Raw genomic sequence first — 18,286 nt, forward strand, 5'->3', positions numbered from 1 at the left:
TTGCTTGGTCTATGAACATGCAAACTAAGGGATGACAACTGTAAACAACTTCGAACAATTGCTATGACACCTGAAGTGGCTTTAAAATTTCAGTTACACCTTCCAGTTCTGTATTAATGATACTCCAACTCCTAAATCCATTCTTCCCATCTTAGTTCTCCCAAAATGCTGGTAGTTTTTCTAATAAGCACTGACTACTGCCAACAAAAAAGTTCCAAACCATAGTAGTAATTCAAGATTTTGGTCACACCAATATTGCTTCTAAATTCAAACATCAGTGAATTTGTCTCATTTAGGAAACCTCACACAACCAAACACTAAGTCTAATGCACAGCACAATAATTCAAACTACTGAACATGCTGCTTTTACTTAATAACTTTACCTGTTTCTGAATGATTTCACTTTGATTAGATGCTTGGAGGGTGTGTTCCCGCTTAATCTCTATCTGTTGCTGTTTCTTCTTTTGCTGCTGATCCCTGAGTTGCTGAACCCTTTGCAACTGCTCTTGCACACTGGCTGCCTGCACTGTAACCACATTCTGAATCTGGTGAGTCTGCACAGGACTGCTTTGCTGAATTTGAATAGGTAATTGGAGTTTGATTTGCTGGGGCACAACACCTTGCTGAGCCTGTATCTGAGCCACAACCTGCGACTGGATCTGAGAGAGAACCTGGACTTGTTGTTGCAGCTGAGGCACAGCAATGACTTGGGGCTGTGGCTGCTGTATTTGTAGCTGAGGACAGGATGGGGATGAAACAGTAACTTGACTTAACGTTTGTCCCGATGAAAGAGTTTGAGGTGAAGACTGTACCTGGGGTTGTGATTGTGGCTGGCCCTGGGAAGGTATCTGAAGAGATGTATGTGGCTGAATTGGAATCGGTTGTGAAGTTGTAGTCTGAACTTGGGATTGCTGTCCAGGAGACACCTGGGATGGAGTTGATGGACGTATTCGAGTCTGTGGTGGACTTTGGACGCGAGCAGGCGGCTGTCCTTGGACATTACTTTGAGGCTGACACTGTACTGCAACTTGGGGTTTGGATGACTGAGTTTGGGTGGGTTGTGCTTCCAAAGAGACATGGGATGCAACAGTTGCTTGGGTCTGAACTTCAGGCTGAGTCTGAACTTCAGGCTGAGCTGGGGACTGGGGCTGAGTTTGGGGCTGAGGCTGAGCTGAAGGCTGAGCAGTCTGTGGCTGGGAATCTGGAGGACTCACACTTGATGACTGAGCTGGTGGCAGGGATTTGGCTTGTTGCACCTGTGTTGAGGGTGACAATTTACTCTGTCTTTGTTCACCTGTACCTGTGAAAAAGAAAGACCAAATAATTATATTACGCTAGAATAGTGGTCGCCAACCTTTTGGACCTCGCGGACCACCGGTTGGCGACAGATGCTCTAGAATATAAGACCAAGGTTAAAGAAGAATTTGAAGGATTTTCTAAAGGTGAGAATTCTGAATTTCAGTATAGAAGAAGAATGCCTTAGAAAGGCTCCATTGAGACACACCTGGGTTAGAGCTCTTTTAAATTGGGGAGCATGGGCCCTATCTGATGGCCACCCTCTGCACACTTTGCTGACTCCCCAGAAAGCTCACTTCCAAAGTGAGGTGCAGTCTCTGGAAATCAGCCAGGTCTTTTGGCCCAGGCAAATGCTAACCACTATATTTTTCCTAAGCGTGGTGGCAGTTAATGATGGCTACTTGCAGAAGGAAAACAAAGTGGCTTTGGACCTGCAGCTCTCACTTGTAGGTTATGAGCTGAATATATCCACCTGCCCTGAGATTAACTCCATTATTTAATCAGTGCCCATAAGGCTTGGAAAGGAATGTGGGCATAGTTAACATGATATCTAGACCCTCGCCTCCCTTTCTATATATTTTGAGGGGTGAAGGTGACAGGAGTCTGTAATAAAAGATCTTGTGAGGCTGACCAATCAACTGGTAAGCTTACTGGCCTGTGGTTTATTATCCCAAAGATAAGCACTGGTCGCTTGCCCCCATTGTTAGCCCAGCAACTTGTGGTAATAACACACAGTACGTCTGATAACCCCGAAGTTCTACCTGCTGCTGTGGTGGAAACAGTGGTGGTGGTGCTGGTGCTGGCTGCTGTGGCTGTTGTTGCCAATGGGGTAAAGAGGAACCGCTGAACAGTACCATTTGGCATTGCAGCTTGCATCAGCTGCTGTCCTGGACCTGGAAGTATAGTCACCCCTTGAGGTATCAACTGCAACTGCCCAGTAGTTTGACCTTGTCCTTGAATTACTACTGTCAAACCTTGATTGCCACCCTATGGAAAAAGCACACATGTAAATAGTATTTAAAGCATCAATCTGTAAGTATACCTTTTTAATGTTAAAAAGATCCTATACTATAATGAAAATATGTAGTATTTGAATGTCTACCGAATGGCACCAGAAGGAATTCAGATAAGCTAAAATAAAAATATTTATTTAAAAAGACTGAAGCTGCCTGGACAGAGTGACTCACTTGGTTAAGCAGCGTCCTGTGCAACGAAAGGTTGCCAATTCAATTCCCAGTCAGGCAACATGCCTGGGTTGTGGGTTCGATCCCTGGTTGGGGGCACGTATGGAAGGCAACCAATCGATATTTCTCTCATGTCAATGTTTCCCTCCCTCTTTCCCTCCCTCCCTATATAAGCAGGTCTCAGCTGAAGATTAACCAAACAAAAACACTGATGCTGTTTATTAGAAAAACCATGAATTAACAATCTGAATTTCAAATGGATAGCCAGAAGATTCTGGTCAAGGGCATGTACCTCAGTGGCAGGCTCGATCCCCGGCCCCAGTCAGGGTGCATGCCAGAAGCAACCAATCAATGTGTCTCTTTCACATCAATGTTTCTTGCTCTCCTTCTCTCTCCCCCTCCCTTCCTCCCTCCCACTTTCTCTAAAAATCAATGGAAAAAATATCCTTGGGTGAGGATTAACCACAACAACAAAAATGGCAAGCTACCATTTCTTAAAATAAGTACATTGTTTAGTTACTGAAAATAAGTACATTCTTTTAAACTTACAGGGATAAATATGATTATCTCTAAAGTTAAAATGAAGTCGCGTTACTTACATGGCCCTGTGTTAACTGAGTGAGTTGAGCCATGGTAAGCTTCACCTGTCCTTGTTGGGGGCGAGGGGATGGTGAGGTTGAAGACTGCAGATTTGCAGTGGATGTTCCTGAAGTTAACCCTTTCTGCCCAGGTGTTGAGGAAACTGCATTAGGAGCAGAGATTGCAGTGGAAACAGGCTGCCCTCTGATGATCTGAGTTACCACTTGTTGAGGAGTACCTAGGCAAATAGCAAAACATCACAAATACTTGTATGTCCTCACCAGCACTTTTAATTGAAATAATTTAACACTTCAGATGAATGTATTCTTTTCAGTTTCCAAAAAAGATTTATGGGATGCTGACAGCTCAAGCATGCATTCAGACATATATCCAAGCCCAAAAGGATACACCTTGTCAGTGAGCGTGTTTTCAATCACATCACTGACAACTCTTCTTCAGTTTCTGCTATCTATAGTATAGTGAATATTCTTCCTGCATGTCCAAAGCCAAAATGATAATAGGGAAGACAGAAAAATACGTAAGATATGCCATTTATAAGAGTGCCTTTCCTGAGGAATATAACATTAAAAATAATTTAATATAAAATTCATATGAATTTTAAACAAAAACATATAGAATCTAGAATATTCTGGGTCAATTTAAAAAAATATATATTTTATTGATTTGAGAGAGGAAGGAGAGGGAGAGAGATAGAAACATCAATGATGAGAGAATCATTGATCGGCTGCCTCCTGCACGCCCCCTACTGGGCATGTGCCCTTGGCTGAAATCGAACCTGGGACCCTTCAGTCCACAGGCCGACACTCTGTCCATTGGGCTAAATCAGCTAGGGCTCTCGGTCAATTTTTAATAAGCTTTTCTTACAGCTATGTGGCAGGTAAGAAAAGTAGGAGGGGAAGGATTACTATATCCTTCCTAACCAATACCTTGTTTTATTGGGCTTGGCTTTAATGCGCTTTACAGATGTTACCTTTTAAAAAAAAACACAAAAAAACAAAAAACAGAAGGCAAGACCCTCCACCATCAAAAAGATTATAACTTGCTTTATTGCAATATTTGTTTTATTGTGATGTCCTGGGACCAAACCCATAGTATTTGAGGTATGCTTGTACTCAAAGTACTCAAAAAATGCTACCATAGTTATTGTTCAGTAAAAATCTAAGGATGAATAAAGTTTAATTGGAATGGCTCTACAGTCTTCTAAAAACTTCCATTTCTTATTTAACTTGCTAAAACTGGAAGAAAAGGCAGGTGGGATTTTTCCACCCAGTGGAATAGTTGCTAAAAGTAATTATTTGGGAGCTAATTTTACATTTTGTGAATAATATCACATTTTTAAAGTTTTATATTCACTTCCTTCCTTCCTTCTGTGAATGCATTATTTCTGTGTATTTTTCTTTTAATGGCTGGTATTCAATATAATGTATAAAATTGGACCTATTTTGACATTTTAGAATACACACACACACACACACACACACACACACACACACACAAAATAAATCCATGGTGAAATTCTTGCTTATCAATTTTTATGTGCTTCTAATTATTGCCTAGAATAAATTCCCCCCCAAAGTTACTAGGTTAATAGTAAGAACATAGTAGTAAATTACATTTTAGAAAGGTTATATCATTCATACTCTCACCACAACTGAGTGCCCATTTCATTGAACAATGAAACTCTAGAATACTTGTATATAATTCTCTTTTTAACTTTAAACATTTTCTGTTTTCTAATTGTATTAGTACTTTTGTTTTACTTCCTCCATCCTGTTTTCATTTACGATTTAAATATTTTTCTAAGATTTAATAATATTTTTTTTTGGTCTGTTTTATTCACCAATATAGTTCAATTACCTAGAGTAGGTGCTCAAGCATTTGTTAAAGAATGAATTTGCCTCTGAATTCAGCTTTGGCAGCATAGCTTAGTTGATACTTTTTTTTTTTTTAATATATTTTATTGATTTTATTACAGAGAGGAAGAGAGAGGGATAGAGAGTTAGAAACATCGATGATAGAGAAACATCGATCAGCTGCCTCTTGCACACCCCCTACTGGGGATGTGCCCGCAACCAAGGTACATGCCCTTGACCGGAATCGAACCTGGGACCTTTCAGTCCGCAGGCTGACGCTCTATCCACTGAGCCAAACCGGTTTCGGCTTAGTTGATACTTGATAATCTGCTTGAAATTACACATTTGATGTTTCTTTAACTTAAAAGTTACTTATGAGAACACATATTTTTAAATTTACAAGCAAGTAAAGGTTATTACTATAATACTTAAGTACTAATTTTGAGTTTTATTACAAAGAATGTGGCCTATAAACATTCTACTTTTTAGAATTCATCAAGGTTTGACCCATGACACATTATATGAGCATTTTTGTATAAATTGTCCATAAATATTTAAAACCAATGTGTATTCCTGAAAGTACAATAGTTGATACACAATCTGTTTCTGATCTTCTATGCTTCTGTTAATCCCTCCTTGATTTCAAAAAAATTTTTTTAAACATTTCAGTGATAATCTTTAGTTCATAAAGATCCAAGATTACATCTTCATTGCAACCTTTATATTTAAGCCAATAAGAAATGACCCTCTTTTCCCTATATAGTCTTTTAAAAAACAGCCAATTCTACTCTGTCCAATATTAGTGAGAGTATCCTTGTCCTCCTCACTGGTCCTCTTTTTATTTCTTTGTCCATCTTTAACATTTTGTGTGTAACTTAATTTTACTTATGTTTCTCAAAAATGTACAGTTGGATTTTTTTTCACTCAGTCTTTATTTTTTAAAATATATTTTTATTGATTTCAGAGAGGAAGGGAGAGGGAGAGAGAGAAACATCAATGATGAGAAAGAATCATTGATTGGCTGCCTCTTGCATGTCCCACACTGGGGATCAAGCTTGCAACCTGGGCATATACCCTGACCGGGAATCAAACCATGACCTCCTGGTTCATAGGTCGACGCTCAACCACTGAGCCATGCCAGTCAGGCTTCGCTCAGTCTTTAAAGTCTTCAAATTTTAATATGGGAGCTTCAGCCTATTCACATTAATGAAGGGCTGGCACTACCTTTATAATCTTGCTTTATGCTTTCCATTTAAATGCTTGTTAGCTATTTCACTTTTCTTTTGTTTGTTAATCCTCACCTGAGGATATTTTTCCATTAGTTTTTAGGGAGAGTGGAAGAGAGGGAAAGACAGAGAAAAACATCGATGTGGGAGAGTCAGGGCCTGGACCGGGAAGGAGCCTGCAAGCAAGGAATGTGTTCTTGAGCGGAATCCAACCTGGGACCCTTTGGTCTGCAGACCAACACTCTATCCACTGAGGCAAACTGGATAGGGCATTAGCTGTTTTCCTGATTTTATCTCCATCTTTTGACATACAGGCCGTGTTTTCTTTGCTCATTCTCTGCTCCAATATTTTAATCTATATAGGATGTCCCCAGAAATGTATACACACACTTTGAATAATTATAAAGGCAGTGTTTATTAAAATACATTGCATTTTCAAAATTGAGTTATCAATTGCTAAAGTGTGTATACATTTTTTGGGACACCCTAATATTCTATTTATTAGAAATTAAAAAAAATATTTTTAATAAGCATAATTGGATCTATTTTGCAATGCCAAAAATGAAATAATATCTATAAATGCATACTATGATGCATTAGAAATTTATTATGCTTTAAAATCTTAATTCAAATTTGTATTTTCTAGTATAAAGAGTAATACAGATTATTACAGATTTAATGAACTGGCTGTTTAGAAGTAAAACGGTAATACTGCATGGATGAGTACCTGGCTGTACCACCACAGGTGTTCGAATAATTGTCTTTCCTAGTGTTGACTGTTGGAGTGGTGTTCTAATCACTGTCATACCAGGGCGGATCTGAGGCCCTGTGATTACCTATAAATGACACAAAAGACAGTAAGTTAAAATGTCCTTAAAAGACAAAAGCATGATGGACTTACAACACAGATCTTTAACTACTGTATATTAACAAACAAATCTATAGAAATGACAGAGGTTCTTGGATACCACATTTTAAATTATACTAAGCATCAGAGTAAAGATGGAATTTTGAGGGCAGAAAATTGAATTTAAATGAGATCATATGAAATAGTTTGTCATTGACACCAAGAACAGTCCATAGGCTAAAAGGACGGAACAAGAAGACCCAGTGAAGCTCTCATCTATAACCACCATAGTTGCTCACAGAAAAATTTTGCGTTCTATTTTCCCTGAGCTCCAATCCATATCTGTAATCCAGGGAATATAAGAGTAAAATCACAAACCAAATGTTCTTTCATAGTTTTAAAGGAGAGAGCACAGAGCATGTTATTTTCAGTTTTATAGTTAGGATCAGAACATTTTCAAGTCTGCAAAAATGCAAACCTTTTCCATGTTACTAGTGCCAAAGAAATGATGTCTCTAACACGTGTGCATATCAGCTGATTACAAACTAGTTAGTGTGCTGTAGACTGTATTTTTCATTCTATTTCCTAGCTGCATAGTAAGTTTCCTTTGGTCTGGTCCACTGCTGACCATTATTTTATATATGGTCTAGGATTTCTTTATAAAATCCTAGAAGGTAATTCTTACGATTCATAAACAATACTAACATACGAATAGGTATATGTTAAATATAAAGTTTGTCATGTATCATTTTTACTTAGAAAGATAACCAATATTTTTTAAAATCAGTACTTTGTCATAGATTAAATAAAAGGCAAAGAAAAATTAGAAGCTAGATTAATTGTGGAAAAGTCCATTCTAATAACCTGATGTCAGTAATATTTCAAAGCAAGATAAAGAATTCTTACTTGTGAAGTGCTTGTGGTTCCTCCAGAGGCTGTGGTATTGGGCCTAATTGTGACTGTTGCTGTCCTGGGCTGGAATGAAGTAAATGTTTGCTGACTTGTACCTGTACTTGATGGAATGATACCCAGGACTTTTTGCTGTACTTGAACAACGCCTTAAAAAAAAAAAAGATAAAGTAATTAACAACTGCCCCTTTAACAAAAAGCAATAGCTGTTGCTCAGTTTCTGGGGAGAAACTATGTGTGGCAGGGTTTTACAGTGGGCTACACAGAATGTGAGATCCGAGGACTGAAATCAGTGAAAAGGAAATGAAAAATGATGGCAACGGGATGATCTGGCAAATGTGAATTAAAACTCTTCACATTTCCCTTACCTCCTTGTGTTGCTGGCACATTTACAGCGACAATCTTGCTGTTTGCAGGAAGTGGCAGTTTGGTAATTACTTTTCCTGCCATAGTGACTGGATTGCCTGTAATTTGGAACGTCTGACCTGTGCTGGCAATGGTTGTAGCAGAGGTGGCAGCTGTACTGGTGGCTAATAGGGTATAAGACATTTAATAAGCTTTACATTTAAAATAACCAGCAACGTAGTGACTTGTAGGAAGGGCACCAATGCATGAACTGTGGTTCATTTTGTATTAAAAAAAAAAAATTCCTCTCTACTCAAAGTGAACTATGTAAATGTTGAAAGTGAAATAATGTAAGAGAGGAGTTTTGCTAATGTAATATTATGGATATTATCTGTAACAAACTAACGGCTACAGCTTGTTTGCTCAATCTGCTGCAGAAGAAAAATAATTTCTAAAGAAATGTTTTACTTCAGTAGGTAATCGATTGCAACTCTTTTTCTTGAATGAAAACAATGTTTTATTTAATCACAGTTGTGTACCTGAATTTGACTGGCCTTGCTTAACCCATGTAGCAAAGGTCTGATGGAAGTTCTTGTTCTGCTGGAATGTTACTGTAGCTGGAGATCCTACTTTAGTGGTTAGTACCATTTTAGTTCCAGTTGTAACTGAGCCACTTAAGGGGGCCACCATAACTTTCTGTGCTGGAGAGATGGTACTAGTCGTACTGTTTGTTGGGGAAGTCGTGGAAGCTGAAATTACTGTAGGTTTCTGCTGTTCCAACCGTTTCTAGAAAAGTCAGGGAGAGAAAACATGAACCAAAATAGTTCTAAATAAAAACAATACCATTCTGCAAGAAGTCCACCTAGAATTTCTCCCAAACTAAGAAACTGTACCATATTTCTAAAATATTTTACTTTTGAAAATATGCCCATATAAATTTACCTGGAATTTAATTCCTTGTTGAAAATATTTTTATGACTCTGAGTCACATATATTTTATTAAAAGTAGTTTTTCATTAACAAAAACTTAAAAACTATCAAGGTTTTTCAGCTTATACAAATGTCCAAGCTTTCAGAGTGAAAATAATAGAGACATGGGTAATCTTACCAGACACAGAAATGCTGCTCAGCAGTGGTTATTTAGAGAGGATAACAAATAATACTAAGTGTAAAAGGTTTCTGGTTTACCATAATGTTAATTTATCCAATCATAAAAAACATGTCAATGTTCAAACTATTCAAGATGGCAAACCTGGCCCTAACCGGTTTGGCTCGGTGGATAGAACATCGGCCTGTGGACTGAAAGGTCCCGGGTTCGATTCCGGTCAAGGGCATGTATCTTGGTTGCGGGCACATCCCCAGTAGGGAGTGTGCAGGAGGCAGCTGATTGATGTTTCTCTCTCATCAATGTTTCTAACTCTCTATCCCTCTCCCTTCCTCTCTGTAAAAAAACAATAAAATATATTAAAAAAAAGAGAAAAAGATGGCAAACCTGCAATTAAGCAAGCTAAAAATCATATAATAATTTTTCTAGATTTATTATTTTTGAGTTCAAATATTTTTACAGAAAAATACTTTAGACTATTCTGTACAGACTGGTATAATCTGATCTTTCAGATATTAGTCATTAAAGACAATTTGTGTACATTTTATCATAGATTGATGACATTTCCTGACAGCTTACAAACTTGATGGTGGTAAGCTTACACATATAAAAGAACTAGTGGCCTGGTGCATGGATTCGTGCACTGGTGGGGTCCCTTGGCCTGGCCTGCAAGGGATCGGGCTGAAAACGGCTCCCACATCCCTTGAGAGGTCCCAAATTGCGAGAGTGTGCAGGCCAGGCTGAGGGACCCTACCAGTACATGATCGCAGCCAGGGAGGGACCGCAGGAGGGCTCTAGGCGTGTCCAGCCCATCTCGCCCAGACCCGATTGGCTGGACCCCAGCAGCAAGCTAACCTACCGGTCAGAGCGTCTGCCCCCTGGTGGTCAGTGTGCGTCATAGTGACTGGTCAAATAGTCGGACACTTAGCATATTAGGCTTTTATTATATAGGATAGGTGGCATGGATTACAAACCTGATGGCAGGTACTTTACCTTCATTAAATGTCAGACCAACCCAATAACGTTGCTGGTATTGTGATTTAAATATGAGAAAACTGAGACTCAGAGAGATTGTGAAACTGGCCCAAGGCCAGAGCTAGTTAATGGTAGTGCTGAGATCCAATTCCAATTCTGAACTATCTCCTGCCATTGGAAACCACTCACCAATGACATCACACCCAATCTTCTTAGGACTACATCCTCTATGCCTGAATATAATGTATTTCACATAATTTCCTCAGAAAAAAAGGAGTTTAGTTTTGGGTATTTAGACATATCATCCGATTAAATCAATAAATAAAGGAGGCAAAAATACTGAACACATATCTAGAAGTTATTTCCTCAGGCTAAATCTTCAAAATTAGATATGTTCACTATCTTTGTAAATAAGGATGTTAAAGAAAATTTTAAAAGTAAATCATTAAGGTTACATTGTGGAGATGACAAGACACATGCATAAAATGAAAAAACAAAAAACAACAACCAACCAGTTTTTCTATGAATGAACAGATTTCAAAAGTGCTGTTATCTCAAAGTTTGATGTAAGTGAAGATAATGACCTACAGTATACTGATGTAAAAGATACCTAAGAATTTGAAAAATGTTTTATAAAATATGAGAGGGAAAAAGTAGTTTGGAATGAAGAGCTAGTTTATATAAAATATAATTATTTTAAGTTATGTGTAACTTAATGATATTATAAAAAGACATGTATCTATTTCATCTGTATCTTTAAAGCTTCTATATTCAAGTTTGCTAAAAAGTTTTATAGTATCTCCTTAATAGAAAAAAGAGGCAATCATTCTTATGTGGGTCCCTAATATTCAGGCAATGTTTTCTTACCATTTCCATAGTTTTATGGTTATCAATTACAACAAACTCAGAATTTTAGTACAATTTGCTTTTCACAGAATAAAGAGATTTTTATGGATTGGAATCCTACAGGGAAAAAAAAATCCCTTTAGAAACTATCCACTAAATTATAAAGATAATAAATGTTATTTCAAACATTGTACTCCAAATATGGATATTTTTTTGCAAAACTACTACTTGATGTAGCCAAAGAGCTACTTTCAAGTAATGAAATTAAGATATATTTGAGATACCCTTAAAAAATAAAACTACACAAATGTATCATTACTATGCTTTCAGTGTGCATGAAATTGGCTAAAAAAGGCAATTCATTGCCAGGTGGGACTGGTATCAACTCCCCCACCTGCTGGGCAGCCAATCGCTGCTGTTTGAGGTGAGCCTCCATTTGGGCCTTGAAGTCCTCTGCCTTCTTCTGTTCACTAACCTTAGCTTGTTGCTCAACTGCTTGTGCCTTTTCTTTCTCCACTCTGCAGGGGGAAAAAAAGGAGAACTTATCAGAAAATACCTTATTAGGCATCTGGCATCTAATATTAAGTGAAATCTGGTTGACTTTTATATCATAAAGAGGTATCAAATTATTTTGATTTAAAAATAAAACACTTATATTAAGATAACTGGGAACTCACAAGTGAATAAAGTTAAAACCAGTATATTTTTTAAATTTTTTTATTACTTTATTGATTAAGATATCACATATTTGTCATCAACCCCCCCCCCCAAAAAAAACCCCAGTATATTAATAAATTATATACTGCTAGTATTTGAAATCAAAAGGTAGAGTAACATCAGGACCCATTGAATAAACTATTATCACTTCTTTAATTCTGAAGTGATAAAATTTTCAAATATCTGATAACTTATTAGCCATTTCCTTACCTCTCAGCAAACGCCCTGATCTCCCATAATTCCAACTCTTCCTCTGCTACCCAAGTTTCAATAATAACAGGGCCAGTTTGCTTGGGCGTTTCTGGTCTCTTCGGCCGTAATGCACTTGATCGAAGGCCTTTCCTCTGGGGTGTAGGTGTTTCTTTGGAAAAGAAATCAGAGTATTTTAAGCAATATAGCTCCTAAAATTATAGTGCTTCTGGCATCTCCTCTTATATATCATGAAAAGCAGGGATTGGCAAACTTTTTCTTGAAAAGCCAGATGGTAAGTACTATGTGGACCAGATGGTCTCTGCTACAACTTCTTAACTCTGCCTTTGTATCACAAAAGGAGCCAAAGATAATACATAAGTATGGCTGTGTTCCAATCAAACCCTATTAACAACAGCAGGTGGTTTAAGGCTCATGGGCTATGATTTGCTGGCCCCAGATACAAAGGCCTATGAACCTTTCCACAGCCTGTTCCCTCTGCCTGGAACACTATTCTAGGCAGAGGGAACCCACCCCTCACTGGACCAATGCCTATTTATCCCCTTCAGAACCCAACATGGATACAACTTCCTTCCAGAAGCACAGCTCATTCTTCCCACAGTTGGGCTGGGTGTCCTTACCATGTACAACTCTGGTAATCTGATTTCCCTATCGAGGCACTGAAAAGGGGGACTTGAGAGTTATCAACATAACAAAGAGATCTGAAAACTATTAAGAACAGGCAAAATATCCTAATGATAAAATTTTCAAAATAAAAAGTAGGGAGAGACAAGCATTGAACCTTCCCATGTTTTAGGGAACAAGAAGCGGTAGACTCAAAGGAAAGCAGCAGAAGGAAACCAACACAGCAGCAGGGCTGAGCTGTACTGAGTGATATAAGCCAAAGAAAAGTGAGTCTAGGAGACTGCAGTGGTTTGCATTGAAGGCTGTGGGGTAAAGACTAAAGACTGGTCAGGAATACCTTCTTCTATCTGTGTCTCTGCCTATCATTTGCACTGTTCCAGGACATTTTTAAAAAATATATATTTTTACTGATTTCAGAGAGGGAGGGAGAGGGAAAGAGAGATAGAAACATCAATGATGAGAGAGAATCGTTGATTGGCTGCCTTCTGCACGCCCCCTATTGGGGATGGAACCCGCAACCCAGGCACATGCTCTTGAGGGAATCAAACCCGCGACCCTTCAGTCCACAGGCTGACGCTCTATCCACTGAGCCAAGCTGGCTAGGGACAGGACAACATTTTTAATTATACTAATATTTCATATCTACTAGGACAGGCAGCCCTCATCAGTGTTGTTTTCAAAAAGCTCATTTTTTCAGTCATTTATTCTCCAGGATGAACTTGAGTTAATTCAATCAATATTCAAAAATTAAATTTATACATTTGGGGGAAACTAACTTTTATAAAATAGTATGTTTCTAAGAACAGCATTTTCCTTTTACTAATTTTTTAATAAGTTTTTTCATAAATATTTTATGCACATGTAAAATAAAATCATTGATTTTTGCCTATATACCTTGAATCTGGACACCTTACTGAGCTCTTTTTAGTGTTCACAGTTTTGGTCCTCAAGTATATTATGATACTAATCTAACTTTTCTTTGCCTCCTTGAGAATGGGAGCTGGATCTTTCTTCTACTTATTTACCATCCAGTGCCTAGTATGTGGGCTCTCTATAAATGTTTCCTGAGTACTCCTTAAGCCTCTCAGATCATTTCTACCCTGAACAAGGAAGTATTTTATAGTATCTTTAATCCTTGAGTCAACAAATCTTCAATGACCACTTATAGGTCAGTTGCTGCAGCAGGTGCTGGGACTACAGCAAACCAGGTGGACTTGGTGGTTACCCTCTTGGAGCACGTGGTCCGGTGTCAATCACTGTTCCACATTTTAATTATGAGAGGTGTTATTTAGCTCTTTGTACTCTTCCTATTCTTGGCACACCACCTATGGGCATCAACATGTGGCTAGTGGAATTTTACTGTGTTTACTACTTAAATACAATTTTTAAAATTTAATAGTTTGTAATAAAAAATAATCTCTTTCAAAAGTTGAATAAAGAGTTAAAGAAACAATTATAATGAAACTTCAATTCATAAAAAATGTGGCTAACAGGTCAATAATCAAAGAACAGAATTATTTCGATTCCTTACCTTTTGGTGCTTCCGGAACTCCAATGGGGCAAATTATTTTCCTGATACAGTATTCAGACCGAATGCCATAAGGACCAACATCTCGTCTCTTAATTATTTCAGTTGTTGTGATTTCAGTTTCGGATGTTTCTATGGTGATTTAATTCACAAAGTATTAATAAGCAACTAAAGTATTTAGGTACAGCATTAGCTGCTTTAAAAGAAACACACATGAAACAAACTTTTGGAAGCATTTCATTAATGATCAAGGGAAATATTTAAAAATTTCTAAATTGAGCAAAATGCTGTTTGGGGCAGCTTAGTTCCTGGTGGCCAAACTCATCCAAAATAGTAACACTAGGAGAGAGGCAGCAAGCATAGAGTTTGAGCTGTCCCTGTTTAAATGATTTATACTCTATAACAGCAATTTTTAATTTTTTTCATCTCATGGCACATAAACTCATTACTAAAATTCTGCAAAAAATATATTGTTTTTTACCAATCTAACAACAACAAAAATAGGTATGATTGGATTCATTCACACTGATGGCTTTGGCTGTGTTGGCTGTTGTCATTTTAATTTGACAATCTACAGGAAAGGAGAGCAGTCCCCTGACTTCATAGTCAGGTATTGCTTGTTTTAACAATTCTTGCTGCTCACCAGTGTGCCTCAGCACACCGGCTGAAAATCACTGCTCTACAATATAAATCTCTTTTAAAAATTCAGACTGGTTCATAGGTAAGTGACTCACCTTATAATTTGAAACCTCCTTCCCTGCCCCCAGGATTTTCTAGCATGTGCTGACAAACTTTAGCAAAGCTGTATTTTTAACACATAAGCACTGTATTTTAATAAGTATCAGATATACTTAAAATTAAGCAAACTGTCAAGTGATTTTCTCTTTAAGTTTAAACTAGAAAATCAAAAACCCTTACCTGTGCGAGTGGTCCCTCCGCCTGGAGGAGCCTTGGCTGCCATGTCATCCCATCTCAGACTTGCCCACAGTAAGCGTAACATGAGGCTCACTCCAGCTAAGGACTTTACAGTCTGGAGTCTATACCTGAAAGAAAAACCCAAGAAGTACCATATATATGTTCTATTAAACTGAAGGACTATTTCTTGTCCTCATTCAATATTTATAATATGGCTTTGTAAGCAATTTGGCTATTATATGTCCCTTAAAAGAAATGTTTTTGTTCCTAGGTACAACATGCATCTAACAATTTAAAAAGGATCGGTAGTCACTTCAAATGATATAAATCTGTGCAAAAAGCATGCTTCACTGTACGATAGATACAGCAACAATTTATGAAGATCTTAATCAATTTAGCCTAATCTCAAAATAAGTGTTAGGAAATTATGAAGGAGAGCAAATACAGAGAATTAAATTTTGAACTAAAAAAATTTTCCAAATAAGACAGAAAATTTTGTGTCCAAGTGATGGCTCTGCAAAACATGAACTCCTGGATGATGAATACTGCCAACACTAATAACACTTTAACATTAGTATAGTTTTGGAATCCTAATATAATGAATAATAAAAAAGGACAATAATGTATTAGTTACTAATCAGGAGATAGAGTGATCTCTTTTTTTTCTTTCTAAAAAAACACATTTCAAAACAAATTTACAATTGTAATGAATATCATGTTTTAAAATGGAATTAAATCATAAAACATTTTAAAACAGGCCGAGGCTGTCAATTCTCTATTAGTAATCTTTGAGTAATTAAATACTTTGTTGACATTTCCACACACTTAAATGAATACAAGGTTGATTGCAGTGTAGAGAAAACTTATACAATTTAAATAATTTCCTCCTCTTACAGAGGTAGACAGTAAATCTTAGATAGTCTGGAAGGCAATGCTTTCTATTCTTAATGTTAAATTGGAAAAGTGAAAGATGTGAGAAAGGGAAAGCTCGAGCCAAAAAGTTGCTGCAACTTAATTTCCTATCTCCACCTGTGACACCATTATTTTATTCGTTGTGTTATCACCCTGTGAATCCTCTGACCTGCACAGGAGAATTTTTTAATTATTGGGTAAATGTTAACTAGTGCAGGGATGTCCTAGGAGGGAGGAAGTGTGTGTCACTTTTAGACCACATCCTATAGAAATGCCTTAGGAACTCTGGACTCACTATTTGAAAAGAGAAGTGTTTTCTCATGCTCTTTCTCCTTCCTCTAATCATTCTCTACAAACAACTTTAAAGCATCTCTATTTTACAATGGAAACAACATCAGGTGGGGAAAACATCTCATGCATTATCAGCCTTTTCATTCATTTAAAAAAAAATAAATTCGAGTGCCTTCTGTGTGTAAGTGAAAGGAGCTGGGGACACATTAATGAGTTATAATCTGTTGATGTGTCCCCAGGAGCTGTAACAAAGAAAAGCACAGGTGGGGGTGGGGGGGCAATCCGATTTGGCTCAGAGTTGTGAATCAGAGCTTTGTTTGTGACTCAAATGAAAAGGATGTGGCGGTGGCGGTGGCTGACCGAAGGCAAGGGGCACACATATGCATGGGAGGAAATGTAAAAAAGCACACACTTCTTCCCCAAAACCCTATCTGGTGTGCTATGTCTGGCAGGAAGGGGTGTAGATGTGCATCATGAGATGACGCTGGCATGAGAGACAAAGGCAGAGCCAGAATGTGCTGCACCAAGTGGAAGGATTAAGGCAGAGACTCAAAGGCAATCTATATTAATGCCTCTGAAATTTATCCAGTATTGGATGGGTTGCAAAGGGAAGTACTTCTCATAGAGGAGATGGACGGGGGACAAATACTTTCTCCTCAGCTCGGCAGTAGTTAACAAGTCCCCTTTAAATGTTTGCTAAGTTCAATCAGAATATTCACAGGATAGACCTGCATTTTACGAGGGTCCATCTGGCAGCACTGTGGAGACAACTACTGGTTCAAAGTGGTAATAAAACATGGAATCAGGGCCTAGAGAAAAGAGAGGAAGGAATGGACAGTGGAGGGAAAAAGAAGCCCTAATGAGTAGATGAGACAAGTTTCACTTATTCAATATGGCTCAGCCTTAACATTAATCAAGATTGAACATGCACCTTTGGCATTCTTATCTCCTACTCTAAACATCAGACATATTTTATTCAAGTGTAAGTATAAAAATGCATTTCACATGCATGTTTTTTATAGCTATACATTTTTTTTAAAAAAATGCATTCTAAAGTAATAAATAATTTACATATTCACCCATGCCTGTTAGACAGAAGGGATTATGTTTCTTTCAACTTTAGCAAATTAAGATGTTAGCATATATTTTGAAGGCAGTATCTGTTTAAAATGTACAGGAAGGTATTTCCTTCCATTTAAAAATGAGGAATTAACTAAACAGATACAAATTGTGCCCAGAGTGCATATTAAAACATAACAATACAGGGCTCCTGAAACCCAGCCGTGCAAAAAAGGGCCCTGGGCAACACTTGAGCAGAACTGGTCCAAAGAAAATGCTTCCCAGTTGAGCCTACCTTCCATTTCATAATAGAAAAAGGCAAAAAGATCGGCCTCCACCACTGCCAGGTCATTTTAATTAAAGTATTTGTACACAGTAACTTTTCCAGTGGGAAAGAAGTTACCTGCAGGACAGTCAAGGATACACTTTGGGACCGCTCTCAATGAAGAAAGCAGAAAAGTGCAGAGTAATCCTACAAATCCATGAACTGTAATGAAGAGTTCCTTGATTCCCTGCAGGATTCTGCAAATCCTTCATTGCAGGCCCTGCAGAGAAATTGTACTTTTCAGCTGTCTCTATTGAATGTGTAATGGAGTGATGATATTTTAATTCAAATCAAAAGGTGAGTTATAAAAACTTGGTCAAACCAACTATGCCTGATCATATTAATAAGTTAATTCCTTTATAGAGGGCATTCATTTACACACTTTTTTTGTTTTTTTATGATACTGTCATATAGAGGAAACAAAAAAAAAAAACACATGATTTTTAACTTTAAGAAATTGGGACCATATTAAAGATACACAAAAATGAAGCCTGCTCAGTAACTTGCAGAAGTAATCAA

At 37.6% G+C, this 18,286-nt stretch overlaps 1 protein-coding gene across 4 annotated transcripts in view; it reads right to left on the minus strand.

The window, feature by feature from the left end:
• BPTF (bromodomain PHD finger transcription factor) overlaps nucleotides 1-18,286 on the minus strand; it is a 109,977-nt gene that overhangs the window by 23,537 nt on the left and 68,154 nt on the right. For 3 of the 4 annotated variants that reach the window (XM_028157349.2, XM_054709782.1, XM_054709781.1), the window contains 10 exons: nucleotides 15,184-15,308; nucleotides 14,269-14,397; nucleotides 12,114-12,264; nucleotides 11,662-11,704; nucleotides 8,800-9,046; nucleotides 7,913-8,064; nucleotides 6,887-6,995; nucleotides 3,080-3,297; nucleotides 2,058-2,283; nucleotides 384-1,300 (listed from right to left, as the gene is read on the minus strand). In XM_028157349.2, the coding sequence (XP_028013150.2) occupies nucleotides 384-1,300; nucleotides 2,058-2,283; nucleotides 3,080-3,297; nucleotides 6,887-6,995; nucleotides 7,913-8,064; nucleotides 8,800-9,046; nucleotides 11,662-11,704; nucleotides 12,114-12,264; nucleotides 14,269-14,397; nucleotides 15,184-15,308 (2,317 nt within the window). The remainder of the gene's footprint in view (nucleotides 1-383; nucleotides 1,301-2,057; nucleotides 2,284-3,079; nucleotides 3,298-6,886; nucleotides 6,996-7,912; nucleotides 8,065-8,799; nucleotides 9,047-11,661; nucleotides 11,705-12,113; nucleotides 12,265-14,268; nucleotides 14,398-15,183; nucleotides 15,309-18,286) is intronic. The other variant, XM_028157350.2, reaches the window with a different exon arrangement.

This window comes from Eptesicus fuscus, chromosome 20, assembly GCF_027574615.1.
Source record: "Eptesicus fuscus isolate TK198812 chromosome 20, DD_ASM_mEF_20220401, whole genome shotgun sequence".
Classification (NCBI taxonomy): domain Eukaryota; kingdom Metazoa; phylum Chordata; class Mammalia; order Chiroptera; family Vespertilionidae; genus Eptesicus; species Eptesicus fuscus.